General features: G+C 42.2%; 1 protein-coding gene across 1 annotated transcript in view; it reads right to left on the bottom strand.

Moving 5' to 3' along the window:
- The window catches only part of LOC145537822 (uncharacterized), a 236423-nt gene that overhangs the window by 101268 nt on the left and 110555 nt on the right, over positions 1-24600 (bottom strand). Inside the window, exons 7-8 of the mRNA XM_081568714.1 lie at positions 14746-14816; positions 13180-13282 (exon numbers count right to left, since the gene is read on the bottom strand). Coding sequence (XP_081424840.1) covers positions 13180-13282; positions 14746-14816 — 174 coding nt within the window. The remainder of the gene's footprint in view (positions 1-13179; positions 13283-14745; positions 14817-24600) is intronic.

Consider the following 24600-nt stretch of genomic DNA (forward strand, 5'->3'; position numbering starts at 1 on the left):
AGATCCCACATGCCATGGGGCAACAGAGCCCGTGTACACAACTGCTGAAGCCCGAGTGCCCTGGAGCCCGTGAGTCACAACAAGAGATCCACTGCAATGACGACCCTGCACAATGCCACTACAGAATGGAGAAATCCCAAGTCCAGCAACAAGGACCCAGGACAGGCAAACGTAAATAAATAAAAACTAAAAATTTTAAAAACGTTCTCCCTGGTAATAACTCTTTTTTCGGGGGTGGGCTCCCTGTCTAAAATCTAAATTCTTCTAGGCAGTGAGGGCATAGAGAAAAGTTTTTCCCCTGAATCTGCCATCTCTTAATCGCCTTCAGCCCGCACGCCATAGTGGCACATTTAGAATGGCAGAGTCTGCTCCCCTTCAGTGATTACAACAGAATTTAATTAGAATAAAGCTGCAAACAAAATGCAATTACAGACTTTAAAAAAAAATATGTCTGGAAAAACTCGTAATTACTTCGACCTGAAGTAGCGCATTTCAGAGTCACCTATGAGTCAAGCATGAGCTGAGGAGGTAGTCACAGCGGAAGATAGAAGATGTTTTTAATTGAATGAGGATGGAAACAAAGTACGTAAAAGTTGGTGGGATGCATCCAAGGCAGTGCTTGCAGGGAAATTCAAAGCATTAAATGCTTACATCAGAAAACAATAAAGATTATGCACGGATAATTGAAACTTTCACCAAAACAGGCGGAAGAGAGAAATAAAAGTCAGAAGTCAATGCACTTGAAGGGGAAAATAGAAAAAAATCATCAGGCTTAAAAACTCAATATTCAGAAAAACAAAGATAATGGCACCCAGTCCCATCACTTCATGGCAAATAGATGGGGAAACAATAGAAAATTTGGGGCTCCAAAATCAATGAGGACGGTGACTGCAGACACAAAAGCCGCTTGTTCCTTGGAAGAAAAGCTATGACAAACCTGGACTGCATATTAAACAGCAGAGACATCACTTTGCTGACAAAGGTGTGCATAGTCAAAGCTATGGTTTTGCCAGTAGTCATTATGGATGTGAGAGTTGGACGGTGAAGAAAGCTGAGCGCCGAAGAATTGATGCTTTTGAACTGTGGTGTTGGAGAAGACTCTTGAGAGTCCCTTGGACTGCAAGAAGATCAACCAAGTCAATCCTAAAGGAAATCAGTCCTGAATATTCACTGGAAAGACTGATGCTGAGGCTGAAGCTCCAAACCTCTGTCCACGTGATGCAAAGAACTGACTCTTTAGAAAAGACCCTGATGCTGGGAAAGATTGAAGGCGGGAGGAGAGGGGATGACAGAGGATGAAATGGTTGGATGGCATCACCGACTCAATGGACATGAGTTTGAGCAACCTCCAGAAGGTGGTGAAGAACAAGGAAGCCTGGCATGCTGCAGTCCATGGGGTTGCAAAGAGTCAGACACGGCTTATCAACTGAAAAATAACAAGAAAGAAAAGCTGTTTTGCTGACATGAATCACTAATGTAAATCTCTTTTCAGACAAATACAGAGAGAGATACAATAGAAATTACCACTAACAAAAATTAACATCACTGAAGGTAGCCCATCATAGTTTTAAGGAATGTTATCATCAATTTTATACTAATGTATTCGAAAACTCTGATGAAACCATTCGATATATGAACTACCAATGCTTATTGAAGAAGGAAAACATAACATGAATCGGTTCAGTTCAGTTCAGTCACTCAGTCGTGCCCGACTCTTTGCGACTCTCTGCGACCCCATGGACTGCAGCACGCCAGGCCTCCCCGTCCATCACCAACTCCAAGAATTTACTCAAACTCATGTCCATTGAGTCAGTGATGCCATCCCACCATCTCATCCTCTGTCGTCCCCTTCTCCTCCTGCCTTCAATCTTTCCCAGCATCAGGGTCTTTTCAAATGAGTCAGCTCTTCGCATCAGGTGGCCAAAGTACTGGAGCTTCAGCTTCAGCATCAGTCCTTCCAATGAATATTCAGGACCCATTTCCTTTAGGATGGACTGGTTGGATCTCCTTGCAGTCCAAGGGACTCTCAAGAGTCTTCTCCAACACCACAGTTCAAAACCATCAATTCTTCTGCGCTCAGCTTTCTTTATAGTCCAACCCTCACATCCATACATGACCACTGGAAAAACCATAGCCTTGACTAGACGGACCTTTGTTGGCAAAGTAATGCCTCTGCTTTTTAATATGCTGTCTAGGTTGGTCATAACTTTTCTTCCAAGGAGTAAACATCCTATATTTACTACAGAAACTGAATCGATAGTTAAAATCAATCTAATAAAGAATAGGTTGGTCATAACTTTTCTTCCAAGGAGTAAATATCCTATATTTACTACAGAAGCTGAATCGATAGTTAAAATCAATCTAATAAAGAAAACTACAGGCTGTTTGTTTTCCTGGTTCTTTCCATCAAATATTTAACAACAAAACATTGCAATGCTACATTGACTATGAAAAGCATAGAAAAGGAGGAATGTGTTTCGGGTTCTTCTAGGAGGTCTAGACGAGCGTGGTCACAAAAGGAGACAGAGATATTCTAAGAAAAGAAATTTACACACCAATTCCTTATGTCCAAAGGTAGAAAAATTGCTAGAAAGTATTACTAAGTATAAATCCAGCCATAGATATAAATGTGAATACACTATGATTAAATGAGATTTATGTCAGGCGTGTGAGATTGGACTTCCCAAGTGGTTCAGTGGTAAAGAACCTGCCAGCCGATGAAGGAGACCTGGGTTTGATCTCTGGGTCAGGAAGATCCCCTGGAGGAAATGGCACCCTACTCCAGTAATTCTGCCTGGGGAATCCCACTGGGTCCAGTGGGCTACAGTCTGTGGGTTCGCAAGCAGTTGGAAAGGACTTAGTGGCTAAAAACAACAGTTGAGTTCAGTTGCTCAGTCGTGTCCGACTCTTTGTGACTCCATGGACTGCAGCACGCCAGACTTCCCTCTCCTTCATCACTTTCCAGAGCTGGCTCAAACTCAAGTCCATTGAGTTGGTGATGCCGTTCACCATCTCATCCTCTGTTGTCCCCTTTTCCTCCTGCCTTCAGTCTTTCCCAGCATCAGGGTCTTTTCAACTGAGTCAGTTCTTCGAATACTTTTTGGCCAAAATATTCGAGTTTCAGCTTCAGCATCAGTCCTTCCAATGAATATTCAGGACTGATTTTCATTAGGACGGACTGGTTGGATCTCCTTGCAGTTCAAGGGACTCTCAAGAGTCTTCTCCAACACCACAGTTCAAGAGCATCAATTCTTTGGCGCTCAGCTTTCTTTATGGTCCAAGTCCCTCATCCATACATGACTACTGGAAAAACCATAGCTCTGACTAGACAGACCTTTGTTGGCAAACTAATGCCTCTGTTTTTTAATATGCTGTCTAGGTTGGTCATAACTTTTCTTTCAAGGAGCAAGGATCTTTTAATTTCATGGCTGCAGTCACCATCTGCAGTAATTTCGGAGCCCAAGAAAATAAAGTCTGTCACTGTTTCCACTGTTTCCCCATCTATTTGCCATGACGTGATGGGACTGGATGGCACGATCTTAGTTTTCTGAATGTTAAGCTTTAAGCCAACTTTTTCACTCTCCTCTTTCACTTTCATCAAGAGCCTCTTTAGTTCTTCTTTGCTTTCTGCGCTAAGGGTGGTGTCATCTGCATATCGGAGGTTATTGATATTTCTCCTGGCAATCCTAAAGCACAAGCTGGAATCAAGATTGCTGGGAGTTCAACTGTGAAAACAGTAATTAAAAAAAAAAAAAAAAAAACACCTATTTGACATCAACAAATACTATTACATACAAATAGATGAACAACCAGGACCTACTGTAAAGCACAGGCAGCTATATTCAATATCTTTTAATAACTTATAATGGAAGCAAATTAGAAAAAGAATACATAAAACTGAACCACTCTGCTGTGTACCCGAAACATTGCAAATAAACTGTACATCAATTTGAAACAGTTTACCTTAGTAGCAAAGAGGAGGGGAAAAAAGCTAAAAATTATGATCATTTATAGAGAATCAGAGAAGGCATTTCAAAAAATACAACATGCAATACTGATAAAAATTATCCAATGGGAATACAAGAAGCCTTTATTCAACCAAGAGAGAGTAGCTAAGAAAACCACAGATATATGTACATATATTATAATATGTATATAATCTGTAGATATCCATATATCTCTATGCCTATCTATCTGTGTATTATCTTATCAGAGATATTAGAAATTTGGTTCCAGACCACTGCAATAAACTGAATACTGTAGTAAGGTGAGTCACGTGAAACATTTGTTTTAAAGTGAATGTAAAAGTAATGTTTACAATATACTTCAGCCTATCAAGTAATGCTGGGAAAGACTGAAGGCAAAAGGAGAAGGGGGCTACAGAGGATGAGATGGTTGGACGGCATCACCAACTCAGTGGACATGAGTTTGAGCAAGATTCAGGAGATGGTGAAGGATAGGGAAGCCTAGCGTGGTGCAGTCCATGGGTTCACAAAGAGTTGGACACAATTTAGCGATTAAACAATAACAAAATGTTAAAAAAAAAAAACCTTAAATACCTTCATTAAAAAATACTTTATTGCTAGCAAATGTTAACCATCATCTGATGAGGCAGGGTTGCCACAAGTCTTCATCTTACACAAAGAAAAAAAAAAATACAGTATGTGCAAAGGATGATAAAGTAAGACATAATACAAGGAGGTATGTCTATACTGCAAGTTCTATTCAGTGCAATGATCAAGAAAAAAATCTGAATACAAGGTTGACAGACTGAAAAGGAAGAATCTTAAATGCCTTGCTCTGCATATGACATTATGCTGTCCTGTGCTTAGTCACTCAGTCTCTGCGACCCCCTGGACTGTAGCCCACCAGGCTCCTCTGTCCATGGGATTCTCCAGGCAAGAACACTGGAGAGGGTTGCCATGCCCTCCTCCAGGGGATCTTCCTGACCCAGGGATCGAACCCACGACTCTTGCACTGCAGGTGGATTGTTTACTGTCTGAGCCGCCAGGGAAGCCCATAGATAATGCCAACTGACCTCAAACAAAATCTTCTAAAACTAATGAGTTTATCAATTACACTGGCTAAAAGCTTAATACATTAAAAACCCAGCTGCCTTTGCAAAGGGGGAAGACTTCTTTTTCCTTCCAGGCTTTTTGGCTGCCCTAATTATTCTGACATAAGACAGATTAACAGGAGAAAAGCAAATTTGATTTTGTACATCCAGGAGCTCATAAAAATATAAGACTTAAGTAACCAGCCCAAGCAGCAGCTCCTCTATCGTGTGGACAAAGAAACAATAAATCTGTAAGGAACCGATAAGAGAAAGAAAACTGGGCATGGGGTAATAAATTCGTAAAGAAGTAACATGGTTTGTTTATATAGCCTGCATGGCCATGAATTCCCTGGTGATAACAACATCTCTTTGTCCTGGCGCAAGGCAGACACCTTTCACGGGGGAGATTTATTTCCTGCTTTCAGGGAGACAACGAGGGTCAGTGTACCCTTCTTGCATCAGCCGTTTCTTAAGTCACTTTAATTGAAAATAATCAGGACGTTAGGGGAAACACTGATGGAAACCCTCAGGCCTGGCCAGGCACCATAGCAACCAGTTGCACGAGCTATCTGATAACAGGAGGTCCTGGCAAGGAACGCTGAACAAGCCACCACCGGCTAGAAGAATTTGGGAAAGGCCGCAAGGAGAGAGGAGACGCCAGTCTTTTGAGCTGTGGTGCTGGAGAAGACTCTTGAGAGTCCCTTGGACTGCAAGGAGATCCAACCAGTCCATCCCAAAGGAGATCAGTCCTGGGTGTTCACTGGAAGGACTGATGCTGAAGCTGAAACTCCAATCCTTTGGCCGCCTGATGCAGAGTCAACTCACTGGAAAAGACCCTGATGCTGGGAAAGATTGAAGGCAGGAGGAGAAGGTGATGACAGAGGATGAGATGCTTGGGTGGCATCACCGACTTGATGGACGTGAGTTTGGGTAAACTCCGGGAGTTGGTGATGGACAGGGAGGCCTGGCGTGCTGCAGTACATAGGGTCCAGAAGAGTTGGACATGACTGAGCGACTGAACTGAACTGAAGTCATACCTACGTCTCAGAATCCTCCTTGCTAGAATCCATCTTGCCTGAATGATGCATGGGCCACCAGGAAGGTCCCTGAGTCAGAGTGATTGGCCAAAGACAACCCAGAAACTAATCCCATCACCATAACCCACAAGACCGTGAGCCACAAAGGCAGAGCCTTTTTCCTGGGTTCCCTCACCCTCCTGCTCTCCACCTGGGTGCCCCCTTCCCAATAACATCTCTTGCTTTGTCGGCTCAAGTGTCTCCTTGGACAAGTCATCTCCGAGTGTCAGACAAGAGCCCGCTCTCAGGCCCTGGAGGGAGTCCCCCTTCCTGTAACATTTGCAGTAACACTGATGGACCTGGAGACGACCGTACTAAGTGAAGTAAGTCAGACAAAGACAAATATCAGTGTATTGCTTATATGTGGAACCTCAAAAATAATGCAAATGAATTTACAAAGCAGTCAAGACATGGAAACGACCTAAGTGTCCATCGACAGATAAATGGATAAAGAAGATGTGGTAATACATGTACAATGGAACGCTACACACACAAGCATAAAAAAGACTGAAATAATGCCATTTGCAACCACACGGATGGACCTTCACACTGAGTAAGTCAGACAGAGAAAGACGAACATCATAGGATATCACTTATGACACCACCTACATGGCAGATTTGGGGAGAAGCCTGCCCCAAACCCCAGTACATTTAAATATATTCACAACGAATGATTGGAAATTAAAATTTAAAGGGAAGCATTCACAATAGCACAGAGCCATAAATGATTCAGGCATAGAGCTGACAAAATACGCGCAAGGTGTTTAGGCCGAAGACAAAATACTGATGAGAGAAATCAGAGAGGAATATTGGCCAGAGGTTAGTTCTCAAATTGATCTCTGGATTTAACATAATCCCCGACAATTCACAGCAAAAGATTTAGAGAGACTGACAGCTGCTCCTAAAATTTCCATGTGGAAGGAATGAACCCAGATAAATCAAAACAATGTAGAGAAACTCGAACACAGAAGCTGGAAAACTCCTATAACTTAATTCCACGATTTACTTTAAAAACTTGGTATTCAAGGGAGTCGAATTTTGGCAAAAGCACAGGCACAGGTTTTCGAAACAGATTTGATCATTAGGAGATGGGTTCACATAGATAAATTATTTTTGATACAAGCGTCAAGGTAATAAATTATTTTTGATACAAGCATCAAGGCTAATTCAATAGAGATGACAGTTTTTCAACAATTAGAACTGGAATAATTGTACATCCAGACGCAAAAAAAAAAAAAAAAAATACCTCTCTAAACTTAATGGGTTTCTCAGACTGTACTAAACATTAAGTTGATATGTATCAGATTAAAATGGAAACCTTAAAAGAAAACTTCTCGGAAAAAAATTCAGGAGAAAATTGCTAAGACTTGTGCTAAGCAAGGGGCTTCCCTGGTGGCTCAGAAAGTAAAGAATCCACCTGCAACGCAGGAGACCGGGTTCGATCCCTGGGTTGAGAAGGTCCTCTGAAGAAGGGAAAGGCTACCCACTCTAGGCTTCTTGCCTGGAGAATTCCATGGACAGAGGACCCTACCAGGTCATGGGGTCACAAAGAGTTGGACTCAACTGAGTGACTAAGCACGAGCTAAGCAAATAATTTTTTTTAGAACACACACAAAATGATGAATCGTAAAAGAAAAAAAAATGGAAATGTATCAAAAAAGAGCAACTTTTTAAAAGAAACTAAATAGAAAGGCAAAGAAAAGTCAAGGGCCTGGAGTAACTATTAATATTTGAAAACATGTAGTCAATGAAGGACTCATCCACAGAATGTAGAAACAACTCTCACGATACAATAATAAGGGAACATAAACTGAAAGTCACTCCATTCTGTGCGATTCTTTGTGATCTCATGGTCTATACAGTCCATGCAATTCTCCAGGAAAGAGTACTAGAGTGGGCAGCCTTTCCCTTCTCCAGGGGATCTTCCCAACCCAGGGATCCAACCCAGGTCTCCCCCACTGCAGGCAGATTCTTTACCGGCTGAGCTACCAGGGAAGCCCAAGGAAGCAAAACTCCAAGTCAAACAACCCATCTGAACATACACTCCGCCAGGAAGATATACACAAGGCAAATAATCAAAAGAAACTCAACAGTGGAGATTTAGAAGTTAACACCCCATTAGCTTAAAATGCACATCTATTAGCATAGAACAGGAAGAGAAAAATATGCTGACAATGTCAAGTGTTGGTGAGGACAGGGACCCTCTGGAATTATCTCCCAAGGCTGGTAGGGCTGCAAACTGTCACAGCTACTTTGCAAAGCAATTTGGCCATTTCTTCCACCATTTAACATAACACTCACCATCGAGCCAGCCATCCCATTTCAGAAATTCAACCAAGAGAAAAGAAGACATCTGTACACAGAGACCCGATTTCCATCGAGTCTACTTATCATCAGAAAAAGCTGGAGACCACCCATAAGTTCATCAGTGCGCAAACAGATAATCAAATTGTGGTGAGGGGGAACAGAACATGCCACCCCAAAATATGTCTTGTTGGCATAAGGACTGTCTTTAGCTGGTTACTTTTAGAAAACTGCAGGGGAACTTCCCTGGTAGTCCAGTGGCTAAGATTTCAAGCTCCCAAGGCAGGGGGCCCAGGTCACATCCTTGGTCAGAGAATAAATCCTATCAGAGTAACAGTGAAACTTGCTCAGTCATGTTCAACTCTTTTGTGACCCCATAGACTAGCCCACCAGGCTCCTCTGTCCATGGGATTCTCCAGGCAAGAATACTGGAGTGGGTTGCCATTTCCTCCTCCAGGGAATCTTCCTGACCCAAGGACTGAACCCAGGTCTCCCACATTGCAGGCAGATTCTTTACCATCTGAGCCACCAGGGAAGCCCAGATCCTATGTGCGTCAACTAAAGAGTCTGCATGCTGCAAAAAAAAAAAAAAACAAAAAAACCACATGCCACATGAAGATTGAAGACCCCAGGTGTTGCAATTAAGACCTTGAGCAGCCAGATTAAAAAAAAAAATTAGGAAAAAATCAGCAGACACAGGAGGAGCTTTGAAAACTGAATATAAGTTGTTTAGTCACTTGGTCGTGTCGGACTCTTTGCAACCGCGTGGACTGCAGCACGCCAGGCTTCCCTGTCCATCACCAACTCCCACAGCTTACTCACACTCATGTCCATGGAGTTGGTGATGCCATCCAACCATCTCATCCTCTGTCGCCCCTTCTCCTCCTGCCCTCAGTCTTTCCCAGCACCAGAGTAGAAGTTGCTCTGTTGTAAAAACATTGCAAATGGAAACCTCCATTTGTAAGAGTGTTTCCTTCTCTATACCAAGAAGAGAACAATGACTCCAAACCTCTAGAAATTCTTATTAATAGAGAAGGCAGAATTGAAATCTGCATAAAAACCATACCCTGCTTTTCCTGGTAAATTTCCTGAACTGACACCCCTTCCCCCAAACACTATCTTTAAGCTAAAGATAGTGTTGAAGGTGATGCCTTGGACAGTTTTGGAGACTTTCAGTGAGTTTGTTCGGGTATCTCCTATGTATACAGGAGATATACATGTTACTAAGCCTCTGTTTTCAGGCCGCTTTCTGTTATATTTCTGAAAATTAAGTCAAGCAATTTCTTTTAAACTGATTAAATCAACTTTGTGTACAAATTAATTTTGATAATACCAGCCAGAGGTAAAGACATATCCATAATGAACATATCCACCCATCCATCCATCAGTCCATCTATCCATCCATCCACACAGACATCTCATAGTTTTCCTGTTCAAGTTTAAAAAAGGCCTCTTTTCTTCAGTCTCAGAAATCACAGAGGATTTGATAAAAGTCCCTGAGAACCCTGAGAGATAATTTACATCTCAAAAGAACAGGAAGAGAATTGCAAGCTCCTTCTAGAAAACCATCTTCCTTTAACCACACATGCGAAAATCAGTTATAAAACCTCCGAGCAGTTTCATCGAGGCTATTTTCAGGGGAAGACTTGCTTCAGTTCAGTTATAATTGATAGCAGTAATAGACAATAATACATATGATTCATGTCCACATGCCTCACTTCTGGAGCAAAGCAAATAAGTGTTCAGGTTACCAAGACCCCTAAGGAGAGTCAAAACCAGGAGGAGAGAATAGGATTTAGACTCATGTACCAGGTTGGAAAGGTCCCCTGGAGGAGGGCAAGTCAACTCACTCCAGTATTCTTGCCTGGAGAATCCCATGAACAGAGGAGTCTGGTGGGCTACAGTCCACAGAGTCAGAGTCGGATGCAACTGAGCAACAAACACTTTCACTTTTCACTTCAGCAGGACACTCACACCTGCTCCTGAGATAAATACCACTCCAATTACAAAAGATTCACTTTGCTACAATACCATCAGAGCCTATACATAAGCAAGTCCTTCCCATCCCCCTTTCCTTTTAGAAAACAGTGGTAGTTGAAAGAGGGTGTTGTAATTCAGAACCCTTAGAGTCCATTGTTCTCCAGATCCCAAGAAACCTAAGGCTCAGCAGTGTGATAACAAAGTATCATTTTATGTCATTCATGAAAGCCTAGCTGAAGATCACCCTGTTTTGCAATAGTCACCCTGGGGGGACTACAAGATGGAACAGAGCTCTGAATGCCCACTGCTGATTATTTATACCACCTGTTGCCATGTATCAGGTAAAAAGCAAAACAATGCAAAGCAAAATGATCCCTTGGGGTCACAGTTCCTTAGCCCCAGAAAAGGAGGTTCTCAGCCAATATCCTATCAGAAATAGAGCCAAGTGACCAAACTTGGGTCTAAGGGACAGAATCCAACCAGTGACCCATCAGAGATGAAGCCAAACGGCCAAACCTTAGTCCAAAAGGGAAAAGCCCAATGAAAGCTCTGCCATATGCAAGACCAACCCAATAGGGAAGGTTACCCAGGTATCATCATTATCTTCATTATGTACCAAAGGTGTTTCAGCCAGCTAGTACCAATACACAGGCAAACATAGACAAGATAAACACGATCCCACGAACAACCGATCAGATGAAGTGTAGTCCCAAAATTTCCCACCACTCTGCCCCTTTCCCAGATGGAGGCTTCCAAACAGATTGGCCTAGCTCTGTAAAAAACATTGAGCCCAGATTGACTCACTCCCCAAAGAGAAAGAATCAAAAGAGTAGAAGTGTTGTCAGCTTGCCCTCCCTGGAATTACTCACCCCAGAACAAAACCGAAGGTGGACCATGATTCACTGTCTTCAGTCCTCATGTGGAGCGTGGCCAGCACCATCAGGGAGAGCCCCTCCAATTTCCTGGGAGCAAAATGAGCTCCAGTAGCTGCTGGAAATCCAGGATGGGGGTCAACCTGCCACGGGCACGGACTGCTGGCTGCCTCGCCAAAACGGTTGTTGAATCCAAGTGTGTGTGCCAGACGCACACCCTGAGGCCAAACAGCCTGAAATGTCAGAGTAATGGAGTAACATTCATTACAGAGGCTGAGCAAAGAGAACAGGGAGCTTGTACTCAAATAAGCCTGAACTCCCTGATGGTTTTCAGGGAAGGGGTTTTATAGGCAACTTTCGAAGGAAGGCTGAAGGGTACGTGACCTTTCACTGATTGCTTGATAGTGAGGTTATGGGAGGCCTTCCCAGGTGGTGCTAGTGGTAAAGAACCCGCCTGCCAATGCAGGAGACGTAGGAGATGCAGGTTCGATTCCTGGGTGAGGAAGATCCCCTGGAGGAGGAGGGCATGGCAACCCACTCCGGTTTTCTTGCCTGGGAAATCCCACAGACAAAGGCGTATGGCACGTTATAGTCCATGGGGTCGCTAAGAGTTGGACATGACTGAAGCATCTTAGGCGCACATAGGAGGTAATGGGGTAGTGTTCCATGAAATCTCAATCGTCAGTCTTTTGCTTCCAACCCGTCTGGGGTCCCCGTGCTTGTGCTCAGCCTGAAGTTACCAGCCTCCACCCTGGGGGGAGGGAAGTGCCAAGTTCCTGCAGACATGCTCAGGGATGTAGTTTTGTGTCTAATCCCTGAGCAGGAACCCGGACCCTGCCCCAAGGCTACACTACTGTTTCCCTGCAGCTCCTCCCTGCTTTCTGCATCAGCTCCCTTCTCTGATGAGCACCGGTTTGAACCTGCCTTTTGGAACACAATTCTCTGGCGCTCAGCCTTCTTTATGGTCCAACTCCCACAACCGTTGGGCTTCCCTGATAGCTCAGTTGGTAAGGAATCTGCCTGCAATGCAGGAGGCCCAGGTTCGATTCCCTGAGAAGGGAGAGGCTACCCACTCCAGTCTTCTTGGGCTTCCCTCGTGGCTCAGTTGGTAAAGAATCCTCCTGCAATGAGGGACACCTGGGTTTGATCCCTGGGTGGGGAAGATCCCCTGGAGAAGGGAAAGGCTACCCACTCCAGTATTCTGGCCTGGAGGATGCCACAAACTGTATAGTCCATGAGGTCACAAAGAGTCGGACACGACTGAGAGACTTTCACTGCCACAATCATATATGACACAATGCAGGGCACACGGGTTCAATCACTGGTCCAGGAAGATGTGGAATCTTCCATGGAGCAACCAAGCATGAGTGCCATAAGCACTGAGCCCACGCAGCAAAACCGGAGAGTAACTCCGGCTCATCACAACTAGAGAACGCCCGTGCACAGCACTGAAGACCCAGCACAGTCAAACATAAATAAAATAAAAAAGTTTTAAATACTTCCCAGAAATGGCAGACATGAAATGTGCCTTTATCTCTGTTCCCTGCCTATGTTGGCACAGCTCTGATGTATTTACACAACTCATTACCCTGAATGCACGGAATAGCAATGATTTACACATGAAAGTGGCAGAGGCTGTATCGGGCACGAACGATTTGCTGTTTTCATATAAAAAGGTGAGCAGCAGGCTCTGTTTATTCAATTCAATGTATTTCACCTGAAGAAATATGGAAGCAAACAGCCTACGGTGAGGAGAATGAGCAGAGATGCATACCTGCGGCGAATATTAAGAATGCGCTGTTGAAATCGGTGATGAGGCAGGACAAAAGTCATAACATGTGGGATGCTGCAGATGTCAGAATAGAGCGGAAAACTACTGACTATTACATACTGTGATTATCTCTGAAACTTTCTGCATCGTGGGTAGATTCCTTGAGGCAAGGTCTTGAGTTTTCCAATCCCCGTGCTGATGCATAGTCGATGTTTCATGAAATCTGGTAAGAAATCAAGAATGAATGAAGAATGATAAGGAGAGAGGGAGGAAGAAATAAAAGGAAGAAAGGAAGTTTAGAAGGACATGCCTGCTGAGTTGCTTCAGTCGGGTCTGACTCACTGCGACCCCATGGACTAGAGCCCGCCAGGCTCCTCTGTCCATGGGATTCTCCAGGCAAGAATACTGGAGTAGGATTCCAACCCAGGGATTGAACCCGGTCTCCTGCATTGCAGGCAGATTCTTTACCACCTGAACCAACACAGAAGCCCCATAGCCTAAGTCACTCAGCCACCAGGGGACTGGATTTTAATTTACATCATCAGATGAGTCAACACAGAGGCAAGTTGGTGATGGACGCTATTCCGTGGGCTGCAATCAACAATCCTGAGGCACTCCCACTGTGTTCGCTGCAGATCCATGGCATCTTTGTAGGTCTGCTATGTCAGGACAGGCCTATGGGGGACTTTGTGGGTTGAGCTAAATATGCTCTCTCTTTTTTAAACTTCCTATTTTATACTGGAGTGTAGTTGATTAACAACGCTGTATTAGTTTCAGGGGTACAGCACTGTATAGTTACACATAGACATGTATCTCTTCTTTGTCAAATTCTTTCCCCGTTTAAATCATTGCATCATACTGAGCAGAGTTGTCTCTGCAACACAGAAGGTCCCTATTGGTTCTCTATTTAAAAAAAAAAAAAAATTATTTTTGGTTGTGCTAGGCTTTCGTTGTTGCACGGGCTTTCTCTAGTTGCGGTGAGTGGGGGCTATTCTCTAGACGTGGTGTGTGGGCTTCCCACTGGGGGTGGCTTCTCTTTTTGAAGAACATGGACTCTAGGCACACGCACTTCAGTAGTTGTTCAAGGGGGCTCAGTAGCTGTGGCACATGGGCTTCATTGCCCCACAGCACATGGAATCTTCCCAGACCAGGGATCAAACCCATGTCCCCTGCATTGGCAGGTGGATTTTACCCAGTGGACCACCAGGGAAGTCCCACTCTGAACTGTTGACAATGATGGCTGTGATATCTCAAGGCTACCCTTGTTTATCTGAGAATGCATCTCTGGAAAATCAGTATCAGTGCGGAAAGTATGATATAAGTTACTGCATCTTTTCAGGATGGTTTGCACACTCATTGTCATTGTAGAGCATGGACCCCTTGACTCACGCTTGCTCGCTATAACACCCATGGTGGCTGAATTGCTTAAGAACTCTGTATATCAGGATTCAGGTACTTCCAGGGTGTAGGTGTGCTCTTTCGTAAGATGTGTTGATAGAGACACAAGGTAACACTGGGTTAATACCCACGTTTGACAAGTTTTCACGTGTACAACTTTTCAACAGACGCTGCTATTACCCACTTAGCAGGAAACACTCCTGATCACAATTAGTCGGGACAAAACCGGAGCCCACGGCTCAACTGAACAGAAAACTATTCTACCCACACTTTGAAATATCGCTTTACCTGAAGGTCGGCATTATCCTTCCATGAGCACAGGCTGCCCGTCCCTCTGGATTAAATGGGAGAGAAGACATCTGCATAATGAAAGAAAACATACAACAAAAATATAAAAGTAGGAAATACAGATGCTAATCCTACTGCAGTTTATGTGTATGGTTATGAACGAGATGTGCTTCCCAGCTGGTTCAGTGGCAAAGAAAATGCCTGCCAATGCAGGAGATGCAGGTTCGACCCCTGGGTCGGGAAGATCCCCTGGAGAGGAAATAGTAACCCACTCCAGTATTCTTGCCTGGGAAATCCCATGGACAGAGGAGCCTGGCAGGCTACAGTCCACGGTATTGCAAAGACTCAGACACGACTTAGCAACTAAACAACAACAACAGTGGATGAGTTTTTGAACTTCTCTTTAGCATTGATGTCCTGGAAAAGTAACAGGGAAATTATTGGGCTGGAAGTGCGTTTTGAAAAATTTTACTTTCGGTGTGGACCATTTTTTAGCAAGTCTTTATTCAGTTTGTTACAATACTGCTTCTGCTGTTATATATTCTGGGTTTTCGGGCCCGAGGCATGTGACATCTTAGCTCGCAAAAAATAGATCGAACCCATACGCCTTTCATTGGAAGGCGAAGTCTTAACTGCTGGACTGCCAGGGAAGTCCCAGGAAATGTACATCTTAAGGAAAGTGCTGCATGACAGTTCTTTACATCCAACTTGAGAGTCTGACTCAGCAAATATGAGAGGGGACCACTACGCAGGGTATGCCTCAAATAGGGTTCTGTTTTCTCCAGAAAACCTGAATTTCACAATTTTCTGTCCTAACACTACCCCATGTATGTCCTGCTTTGGGCTACTGCTGTTTTCCATAAGAAGCTGGAATTTAGACAACTTTTCATATCTTGAGATAGGAATCTAGGTCCTTTTCCTTATCACTCCGAGGAATCTAATGATATGGATGTGGCATGACCAGTTTAACAATTTTCACAGTGATGGACACTTTGCTGGCTTCACATTTTTAGCTGTAACAAGTAATAAAGGTAAAATCTGAATTTAATGGAATAAAAGCTTTTGCAATAAAATCTGAGTGTCTATCCTATATCTCAGGTCAGAATGCGAGCCAGATACACATAGGGTCAGATTATCAAGTAATCACAAGAAAAAAAAAAAGAAAGGAAAGAAATGAATTTTTTAAACTATATTTGAATGAACCCAATATCCTGATGTGAAGAGCCAACTCACTGGAAAAAGACCCTGATGCTGGGAAAGGTTGAAGGCAGGAGGAGAAGGGGACGACAGAGGATGAGACGGTTGGATGGCATCACCGACTCCATGGACGTGACTTTGAGCAAGCTCTGGGAGTTGGTGATGGACAGGGGGGCCTGGTGTGCTGCAGTCCATGGGGTCACAGAAATGGACACGACTGAGTGACTGAACAACAAGAATGTGTAATGTGATGGTTTGATACCCATGTATATATTGTGGAATTTTTACCAAGATCAAGATAATGAACATATCCATCACCTAACTTTATATATATATATATACATATATATATGTATATATATATATGTATTTTTACATATATTTTACACCTAACTATATATATATATTTTATATGTACATATATTTTACATGTATATATATGTACATATATTTTTTACATGTATTTTACACCTAACTATATATATATATATTTTATATGTACACATATTTTACATGTATATATCTATGTTTATTTATATTTACTTGTATATATATGTGTATATATATATTTTACATGTATTTTACACCTAACTATATATATATGTGTGTGTGTGTGTGTGTGTGTGTGTGTGTGTGTATTTTTTTTTTTTTTTTTGGTGCTGTTAACAGGTAAGATCTACTCTCAGCCACTTTCAAGAATAACTTCTGAGCACTGAATGCTCAGCATGGTGTCTATAGTTAATAGTAAGGGATTATATATGCAACCATTTCATTTTGTAAGTAAAAAGTAGTATTTCACAAAATACTTACAAATGCATTCTTAGTATGAAAATATTACTGGGTTAACCAAAGAGGTCATTCAGATATTTCCATAAGATGTTACAGAAAAACCCAAACGAACTTTTTGATCAACCCAATACTTTTATACCAGAAAAAAAAGCCTCTCAAAGACAAGGATGCTAATGTCCATCAATTAAAAAAATACATATTTTAACCTATTTGCAAAGCAGAGATAGAGACACAGACAGAGAGAACAAACACACGGACCCCAAGAGGGGAAAGAAAGGAGGGGTGGGATGGACTGGGAGGCAGGGATGGACATATATACACAATTGATACTACATATAAAATAGGTAACGAACGAGAATCTACCGCAGAGCACGGGGAATGCTGCTCAGAGCTCTGTGGTGACTGAAGGGGAAAGAAATCCAAAAGAGAGGGGATGTATGTGTAAGGCATAGCTGATTCACTTTGCTGTACAGCACCAACTAACACAACACTGAAAAGCAGCTACACTTCAATTAGAAAAAAAAAAATGTTTTTAGTAAAGCAACTGAAAACTGTAAATGCATATGCTTCAAGCATCATAAAAGCATTACATATGTTCACACATCAGTGTTGCAAATCTGAGGAGCTTTTTAAGAGAAATCAAGAGAAAATAAACTCTTTTGCTTAGATAGCTCTAGCAGATGCCTGAGATTTAAAAAAAAAAAAAAATTAAAAGATGGATTGCTACTTTGAAAAAAAATCAAAGATGGAAAGTCACATCCTAGCTCAATTAAATAAGCCCTGAGTAACCTAAAAAAAGGAGACAGGCAAATAAATCATTCATTCAGTTCAGTTCAGTCACTCAGTCATGTCCAACTCTTTGCGACCCCATGAACTGCAGCAAGCCAGGCCTCCCTGTCTATCACCAACTCCCAGAGTTTACCCAAACCCATGTGCATTGAGTCGGTGATGCCATCCAACCACCTCATCCTCTGTCGACCCCTTCTCCTCCTGCCCTCAATCTTTCCCAGCATGAGGGTCTTTTCAAATGAGTCAACTCTTCACATCAGGTGGCCAAAGGATTGGAGTTTTAGCTTCACCATCAGTCCTTCCAATGAGCACTCAGGACTGATCTCCTTTAAGATGGACTGGTTGGATCTCCTTGCAGTCCAAGGGACTCTGGAGAGTCTTCTCCAACACCACAGTGCAAAAGCATCAATTCTTCAGTGCTCAGCTTTCTTCACCGTCCAACTCTCACACCCATACATGACCACTGGAAAAACCATAGCCTTGACTGGACAGACCTTTGTTGGCAAAGTAATGTCTCTGCTTTTTAATATGCTGTCTAGGTTGGTCATAACTTTCCTTCCAAGGAGCAAGCATCTTTTAATTTCATGGCTTCAATCACCAACTGCAGTGATTTTGGAGCCCAGAAAAATAAAGTCTGACACTGTTTCCACTGTTTCCCCATCTATTTCCCATGAAGTGATGGGACCAGATGCCATGATCTTAGTTTTCTGAATGTTGAGCTTTAAGCCAACTTTTTCACTCTCCTCTTTCACTTTCATCAAGAGGCTCTTTAGCTCTTCTTCACTTTCTGCCATAAGGGTGGTACCATCTGCATATCTGAGGTTATAGATATTTCTCCAGCAATCTTGATTCCAGCTTGTGCTTCCTCCAGCCCAGCGTTTCTCATGATGCACTCTGCATATAAGTTAAATAAGCAGGGTGACAATAGACAGCCTTGACATACTCCTTTTCCTATTTGGAACCAGTCTGTTGTTCCATGTCCAGTTCTAACTGTTGCTTCCTGACCTGCATACAGGTTTCTCAAGAGGCAGGTCAGATGGTCTGGTATTTCCATCTCTTTCAGAATTTTCCACAGTTTCTTGTGATCCACACAGTCAAAGGCTTTGGCATAGTCAATAAACAGAAATAAATGTTTTTCTGGAACTCTCTTGCTTTTTCGATGATCCAGCAGATGGTGGCAATTTGGTCTCTGGTTCCTCTACCTTTTCTAAATTTGTAATACCTAAATCAGACAACTAGTTAACTTAGATTTCATCAGTGACACATCTGGAAAAAATTAAAGAGCATTTGGGCTGATGTTTATACAGATTTTTTTTACAAAAATAAATTGCCAAAAAATTTATAGAGTCAGACACGACCAAGTGACTAAGCGCCTTAAGAAGAATGAAGTGAAAGTGAAGGTCGCTCAGTTGTGCCCAATTCCCTTCTCCAGGGGATCTTCCCAATCCAGGGATCGAACCCAGGTCTTCCACATGGCAAGCGGATTCTTTACCAGCTGAGCCACCAGGGAAGCCCAACGAGAATAGTTACACTCTATGAAGAACAAAAACAACAAAAGAAACGTCAACTCTGTCTCCAGGGGTGACGGATTTGCTAATATTTAATCGTCTTTTACTTTCATTAACTGCCTTGTAAGTGAACCGACTAAGCGATCTTTTACTCATTTATCCCTGCTTACCGTCTGCTCCTGAAAGTAACTCGGTAACAAGGAAATTTTTGATGTATCAGGGATCTTGATAATTTGTCATGTTCTCTCTTCCATAGTGTCCAGATGACATAAAATTTACTATTTTAAGTATCAACATTCATGTTTTTTTAAATTTTTATAGAGCATAATTCCTGTATTAGTAGATGACTTATGAAGATTTCAAGCACAGTTGCCTTTTTCAAGATGTTGGAAAAAGGATAAAGTCACGTTTGAACTTCAGGAAAAGCACTCAAGATTTTTCCCTCCGTTTTACACCTTTAGATTACAGGCTGGTGTTTTGTTTTGTTTTTTAATTACCTTTATAAGTGTGAATGATGTATTTTTAATTTGCATGGGAGGTTTTAGCAAAAGGAATGATTGAAGCTAGATCATGGCCCCAGTTTTGCATTTTCAGAGGTACAGCGTCTTGTTTTCTCCTTTACAAAGGGTGCTGTTTCAGATGCTTCCAGCTGAGCTTTGCCAGCTTGTGTTCTGTGATGAATCCTGCCTGCATTCCAGTCCTGCTGCTGCTGCTGCTGCTGCTAAGTCGCTTCAGTTGTGTCCGACCCTTAGCGACCCCATGGACTGCAACCCACCAGGCTCTTCCGTCCATGGGATTTCCCAGGCAAGAGTACTGGAGCGGGGTGCCATTGCCTTCTCTGGCATTCCAATCATAGGAGGGTGTCAACTGATGAGGAGGAAAAAAAACATTGCACAATCTCAGCTAGCTTTGTGTCCTACACACAACAGAGAGAGAACAGAAAGGCAAGTCGGTTTTTATAAATAAGACACGACTTTTCTTTGCCTGTGTTGCTCAGTCACTCAGTTGTGTCCAACTCTGTGCTGTTTTAACACGCACAGCACCAACATAAGTTAGGTTGTTGTTGTTTAGTTGGTAAGTCGTGTCCGACTCTTTGTGACCCCATGGACTGTAGCCCACCAGGCTCCTCTGTCCATGGAATTCTCCAGGCAAGAATCCTGGAGTGGGTTGCCACCTCCTCCTCCAGGGGATCTTCCTCACCCAGGGATCGAATCCTGAATATTTGGCATGTAATATATTTTATGCTTATCATCTCCATATACTCAAGCTTATGGATATATTTATTTTCATCATATTATTCTTTGTCTGATTTTCACTATCTTTGTGAGCAAGAGAGTAAATGCCCCAACTTAACAGTCAAATGACTTAAAAATTTCTAATTTATCAAAAGATGTTTTTTTACTGTACTGATTTTTCAATGGTACTCAGAATATCTGAGTTCCCTTGTTTAAGTACTTGGATGTGGACCATTTTTAAAGTGTTTTATTGAATCTGTTACCATATCGCTTCTGTTTCATGTTTTGGGGTTTTTTTGCCCCTGAAGCATGTGGGATCTTAACTTCCTAATCAGGGATTGAAGCTGCACAGCCTGCATTGGGAGGCAAAGTCTCAACCACTGGATGGTCCACGAGGGAAGTCCCGAGTTCTCTTGAAAAAGTATATCCATGAGCACAGAAAGGAATTAACACGGAACATAAAAGGTAAAAGAGGGTGTAAAGGTATCTTATTTGCAGGATAAAGCAATCCATTCATAGTTGAGCAGTACCTGACAAAAGTCAGAGTTACTCTTCAAAAACAGGACTGAAAACTTGCCTGTTGCATCTATATAGCTTAGGTATAATACCATTATCCATGAAAATGATTTTCTTTACAAGTGATTTTAGAAGCTTCACACTTTTTAGATGGTTTTGCTAGAACTAAGAGATTCTGAATTTATAGTAGCTTTCAACTGCAATATTTAAATGAGTTCCACTGGGAAATTTTCATTATACTTTTTTTTTTGCCTTGCTTATACATGACTGGATTTCCCTGGTGGCTCAGTGGTAAAGAATTTGCCTGCAATGCAAGAGACGTGGGTTTGATCCCTGGATCAGGAAGATCCTCTGGAGGAGGGCATGGCAACCCGCTCCAGTACTCTTGCCTGGAGAAACCCATGGACAGAGGAGCCTGGTGGGCTGCAGTCCATGGGGTCGCAAAGAGTCGGACATGACTGAAGTGAGTTAGCGTGCACATACACGACTTTTTCTGTATGTTGTCACCAATAACTAATTTCTATTAACTTTAACAAAAAGGTTATCGAGTGCCTGAGAGTACTATTAAAATTGTCCTTATATGTAGTCAACCATTATAGATTTAATCTGTACGTTCTGAATGCATCACTTTTTTGCCCTTCATACAGATAAATTTTAGTACATTTTAATTCAAGTAATATGAAGAAAACTAATAGCACGGTGACCCATATTTCTGGCATGATATGAGATGTTCAAACTCTCTTACTTAGTTGACTGATTTTTTTTTTTTTTTTTTTTAATGCAGACAGTAGTTTCAGGAGCAGAAGCACAGTTTCTCCCAAGCTGTCAATGTGCCTGTATTCCCGGGAGACGTACGCATTGCTTATATCTATGAATATTAATTACCATCTGACAGTATATCACAAATTTATTTTTTACTATGTGTTTTTTATTAACTTTTATTGGAGTATAGTTGCTTTACAAGGTTGTATTAGTTTCTACTGTACAGCAAAGTGAATCAGCTATATGCATACATATATTCCCCTCTTTTGTGGATTTCCTTCCATTTAGGTTATCACAGGGCACTGGGTAGAGTCCCCTGAGCTACACAGTAGGTTTTCATTGGTTATCTGTTTTATACATAGTATTAAACTAGTGTGTATGGGTTCATTGCAATCTCCCAATTCCTTCCACCCCACCCTTTTGCCCTTGGTATCCATTTGTAGAGACATGTATGGACCTAGAGGGTGGGACACAGAGCCAAGTTAGAAAGAAAAACAAGTTTCACATATTAACATACATATATGGAATCTAGAAAAAATGGTACAGGCAATCTTATTTGCAAAGCACAAATAGGGACACAGGCTTAGATGCTATAAATTAAGAAACATGCTCCCGTTACATGTCTAATATACAGTTTGATACATGTGTAGTACATTCTAAATGTGTCTTCCAGTTCCTACATGACCCTGCATATTCAGGGGAACCTTGACTTTGATATTAAAAAGAGATCTTTATTTCTGTCTTTGACCTACTGCTATGAATCCATGATCATTTGTTCTATAAACACTTTCCAGGACCGATGACCACGTATTGAAGCCTCCTTCATATAGAAAAACGGATGGAGAGTCAATAGAATTTTCAGGGTTTTATTTATTTATTTGTTTTTTGCTTGCATTGTCCGCATGAATTGTTTTCCTTTTGCTCTTAGTGATTTGTTGTTGGTTAAGATAAATTTTCTTTCAAAGGTATCAGGGAGCAACTTTTTTTTAATAAAAATATTCATTCCAGGGGCTTCCTGGTGGCTCAGTGGTGAAGAATCTGCCTGCAAACGCAAGAGATCGGGGTTCAGTCCGTGATCCGGCAAGACCCCACATGCCTTGGAATAGCTAAGCTCGTGCACTATTGGTCCTGTGTTCCAGAGTCCACGCTCCACAGCAAGAGCAGCCGCTCTAAGCAGAAGCCCACGCACCGCACCTAAAGAAAAGTCTGTGCAGCCACGGGAGACCCAGTGCGGCCTCGGATAAATACAATTTAGAACAATCCATTCCCTCTACGAGATTGTTTCTTTCAACTAGTGCTTTTTAACCTAATTTTTGTGCTGCTGCTGCTGCTGGGTTTGGCTGGCCCATCTCTCCCCAGTAGTTTTGCAATATTTGTGTTTACCTTTTTCCTTACAAAAGTTCTTTCATCAGTAACACTGAAAGAATTAAACATTATGCGATGTTAGAAATGTTCTTGATATCCTCTCCCCCCACCCCACACTGGTAAATTCTATTTTGTTAAAAAAAATTGGAGTATAATTGCTTTACACTGTTGTGTTGATTCAGATATACAACAAGGTGGATCAGCCATAAGCATACGTATATCTCCTCCCTCTTGAGCCTCCCTGCCACCCCCTTGACATAATTTTAAATAGAAACTGTAGTTTTAAAAACAGGAAACCAGCACAGAAATAATACTAACAAACATTTTTTCTCAGAGCCATGCATCTGCATACTTTCGAGTATTAGTAAAAAGCCCATTTGCCTCTCAGATACCACGAATACACATTTAAATTTCCCTGGAGAACCTCTCACTATTTTTGTTTCCGTTTAATTAGATAGCAAGACAGCACTGATTTCATGAATATCAAAGCTCGCTACAGTACACTTGGAAGACACTTTTTAAAGTGAGGCTAACCCAGAAATGCAGAGTGGGATAAGTCATGATGCTTTAAAGTGAAATACATTTAAAAAAAAACAAACAAAAACTGAATAACAAAAATTTCAATGACACCTGTGATTCAACTGCTGATATTTAACAAATCTCTTGCTATTTCAAAACGATGGATTCAAACAGATCCCCATTCAGAGGATTTATGGAAGTGTGGGCTTTGAATTTAGCTGTTTGCTCTCGAAGCTGAGCCGTTCACAGTTTTCTCAAACTGTGGACATCCTTGTGTCTACTCTTCCATGTTCGACATCTCTCTAGTCGGTTAGATGGATCCTTTTGGCCAAACCTTTGACATATACCGAGAATCGAGTACCGGTTCTGACCAAACTCAACAGCATCGCCATGAAGCCTGTGTCTATTTTCCTCCCAGGAATCCAGAGCATCACCCTGAAAGCTCTGCTCATTTTCCCCCCATGAATTTCTGCATCCCTGGTCTCCACCACATGGGCACATCTCCGAGATGTTTCTAAACACACATAAGATGATAACAGCCTTGCCCAATGCTTTGCAGTAGAAACCCAAGCTACTCAGCGTAACAGACGTTAACACTAGGTAGCCTGTCACACGAGGAATTGTCATACAAGTCTTTACCTTGTATTTCTCCTACATTCTCTTTCTGCCGGCCAGAGGGGTCACTCCTGCCATGGGGTCTCTGCCCTGGTTGAACCCCAAGTCTGTATAAGCTTCCTCACTTACTCCTCTCAAATCTTCCTCCAAGAAATCTCTCACGCCTGTCATGTTTTCCCTTTCTGTCTTTGAGAGCATCAGTCGCTCATTCCTGTCTGACTCTCTGCGACCCCACGGACTGCAGCCCGCCAGGCTCCTCTGTCCGTGGGATTCTCCAGGCAAGAATCCTGGAGTGGGCTGCCATTTCCTTCTCCAGCGTCCCGACCCAGAGATCGAACCCGGGTCTCCCGCACTGTAGGCGAATTCTTTACCAGCTGAGCCACAAGGGAAGTCTCTTCTGTCTTTAGACCTTAATGAAAATTGCAGCCCACAGTCTCACACTTCTACCTCGAGCCTGTCTGCTCTACATCAGCTGTTTCAATAGTACTTGCTATTCTATTCTTCTAAACTAAAATGCTTTTTAGTTTATTTATTATATTCTTCATTGACTCTTTTACTAA

This window comes from Giraffa tippelskirchi, chromosome Y (assembly GCF_054371585.1).
Source record: "Giraffa tippelskirchi isolate mGirTip1 chromosome Y, T2T-mGirTip1v1.2.pri, whole genome shotgun sequence".
NCBI lineage: Eukaryota > Metazoa > Chordata > Mammalia > Artiodactyla > Giraffidae > Giraffa > Giraffa tippelskirchi.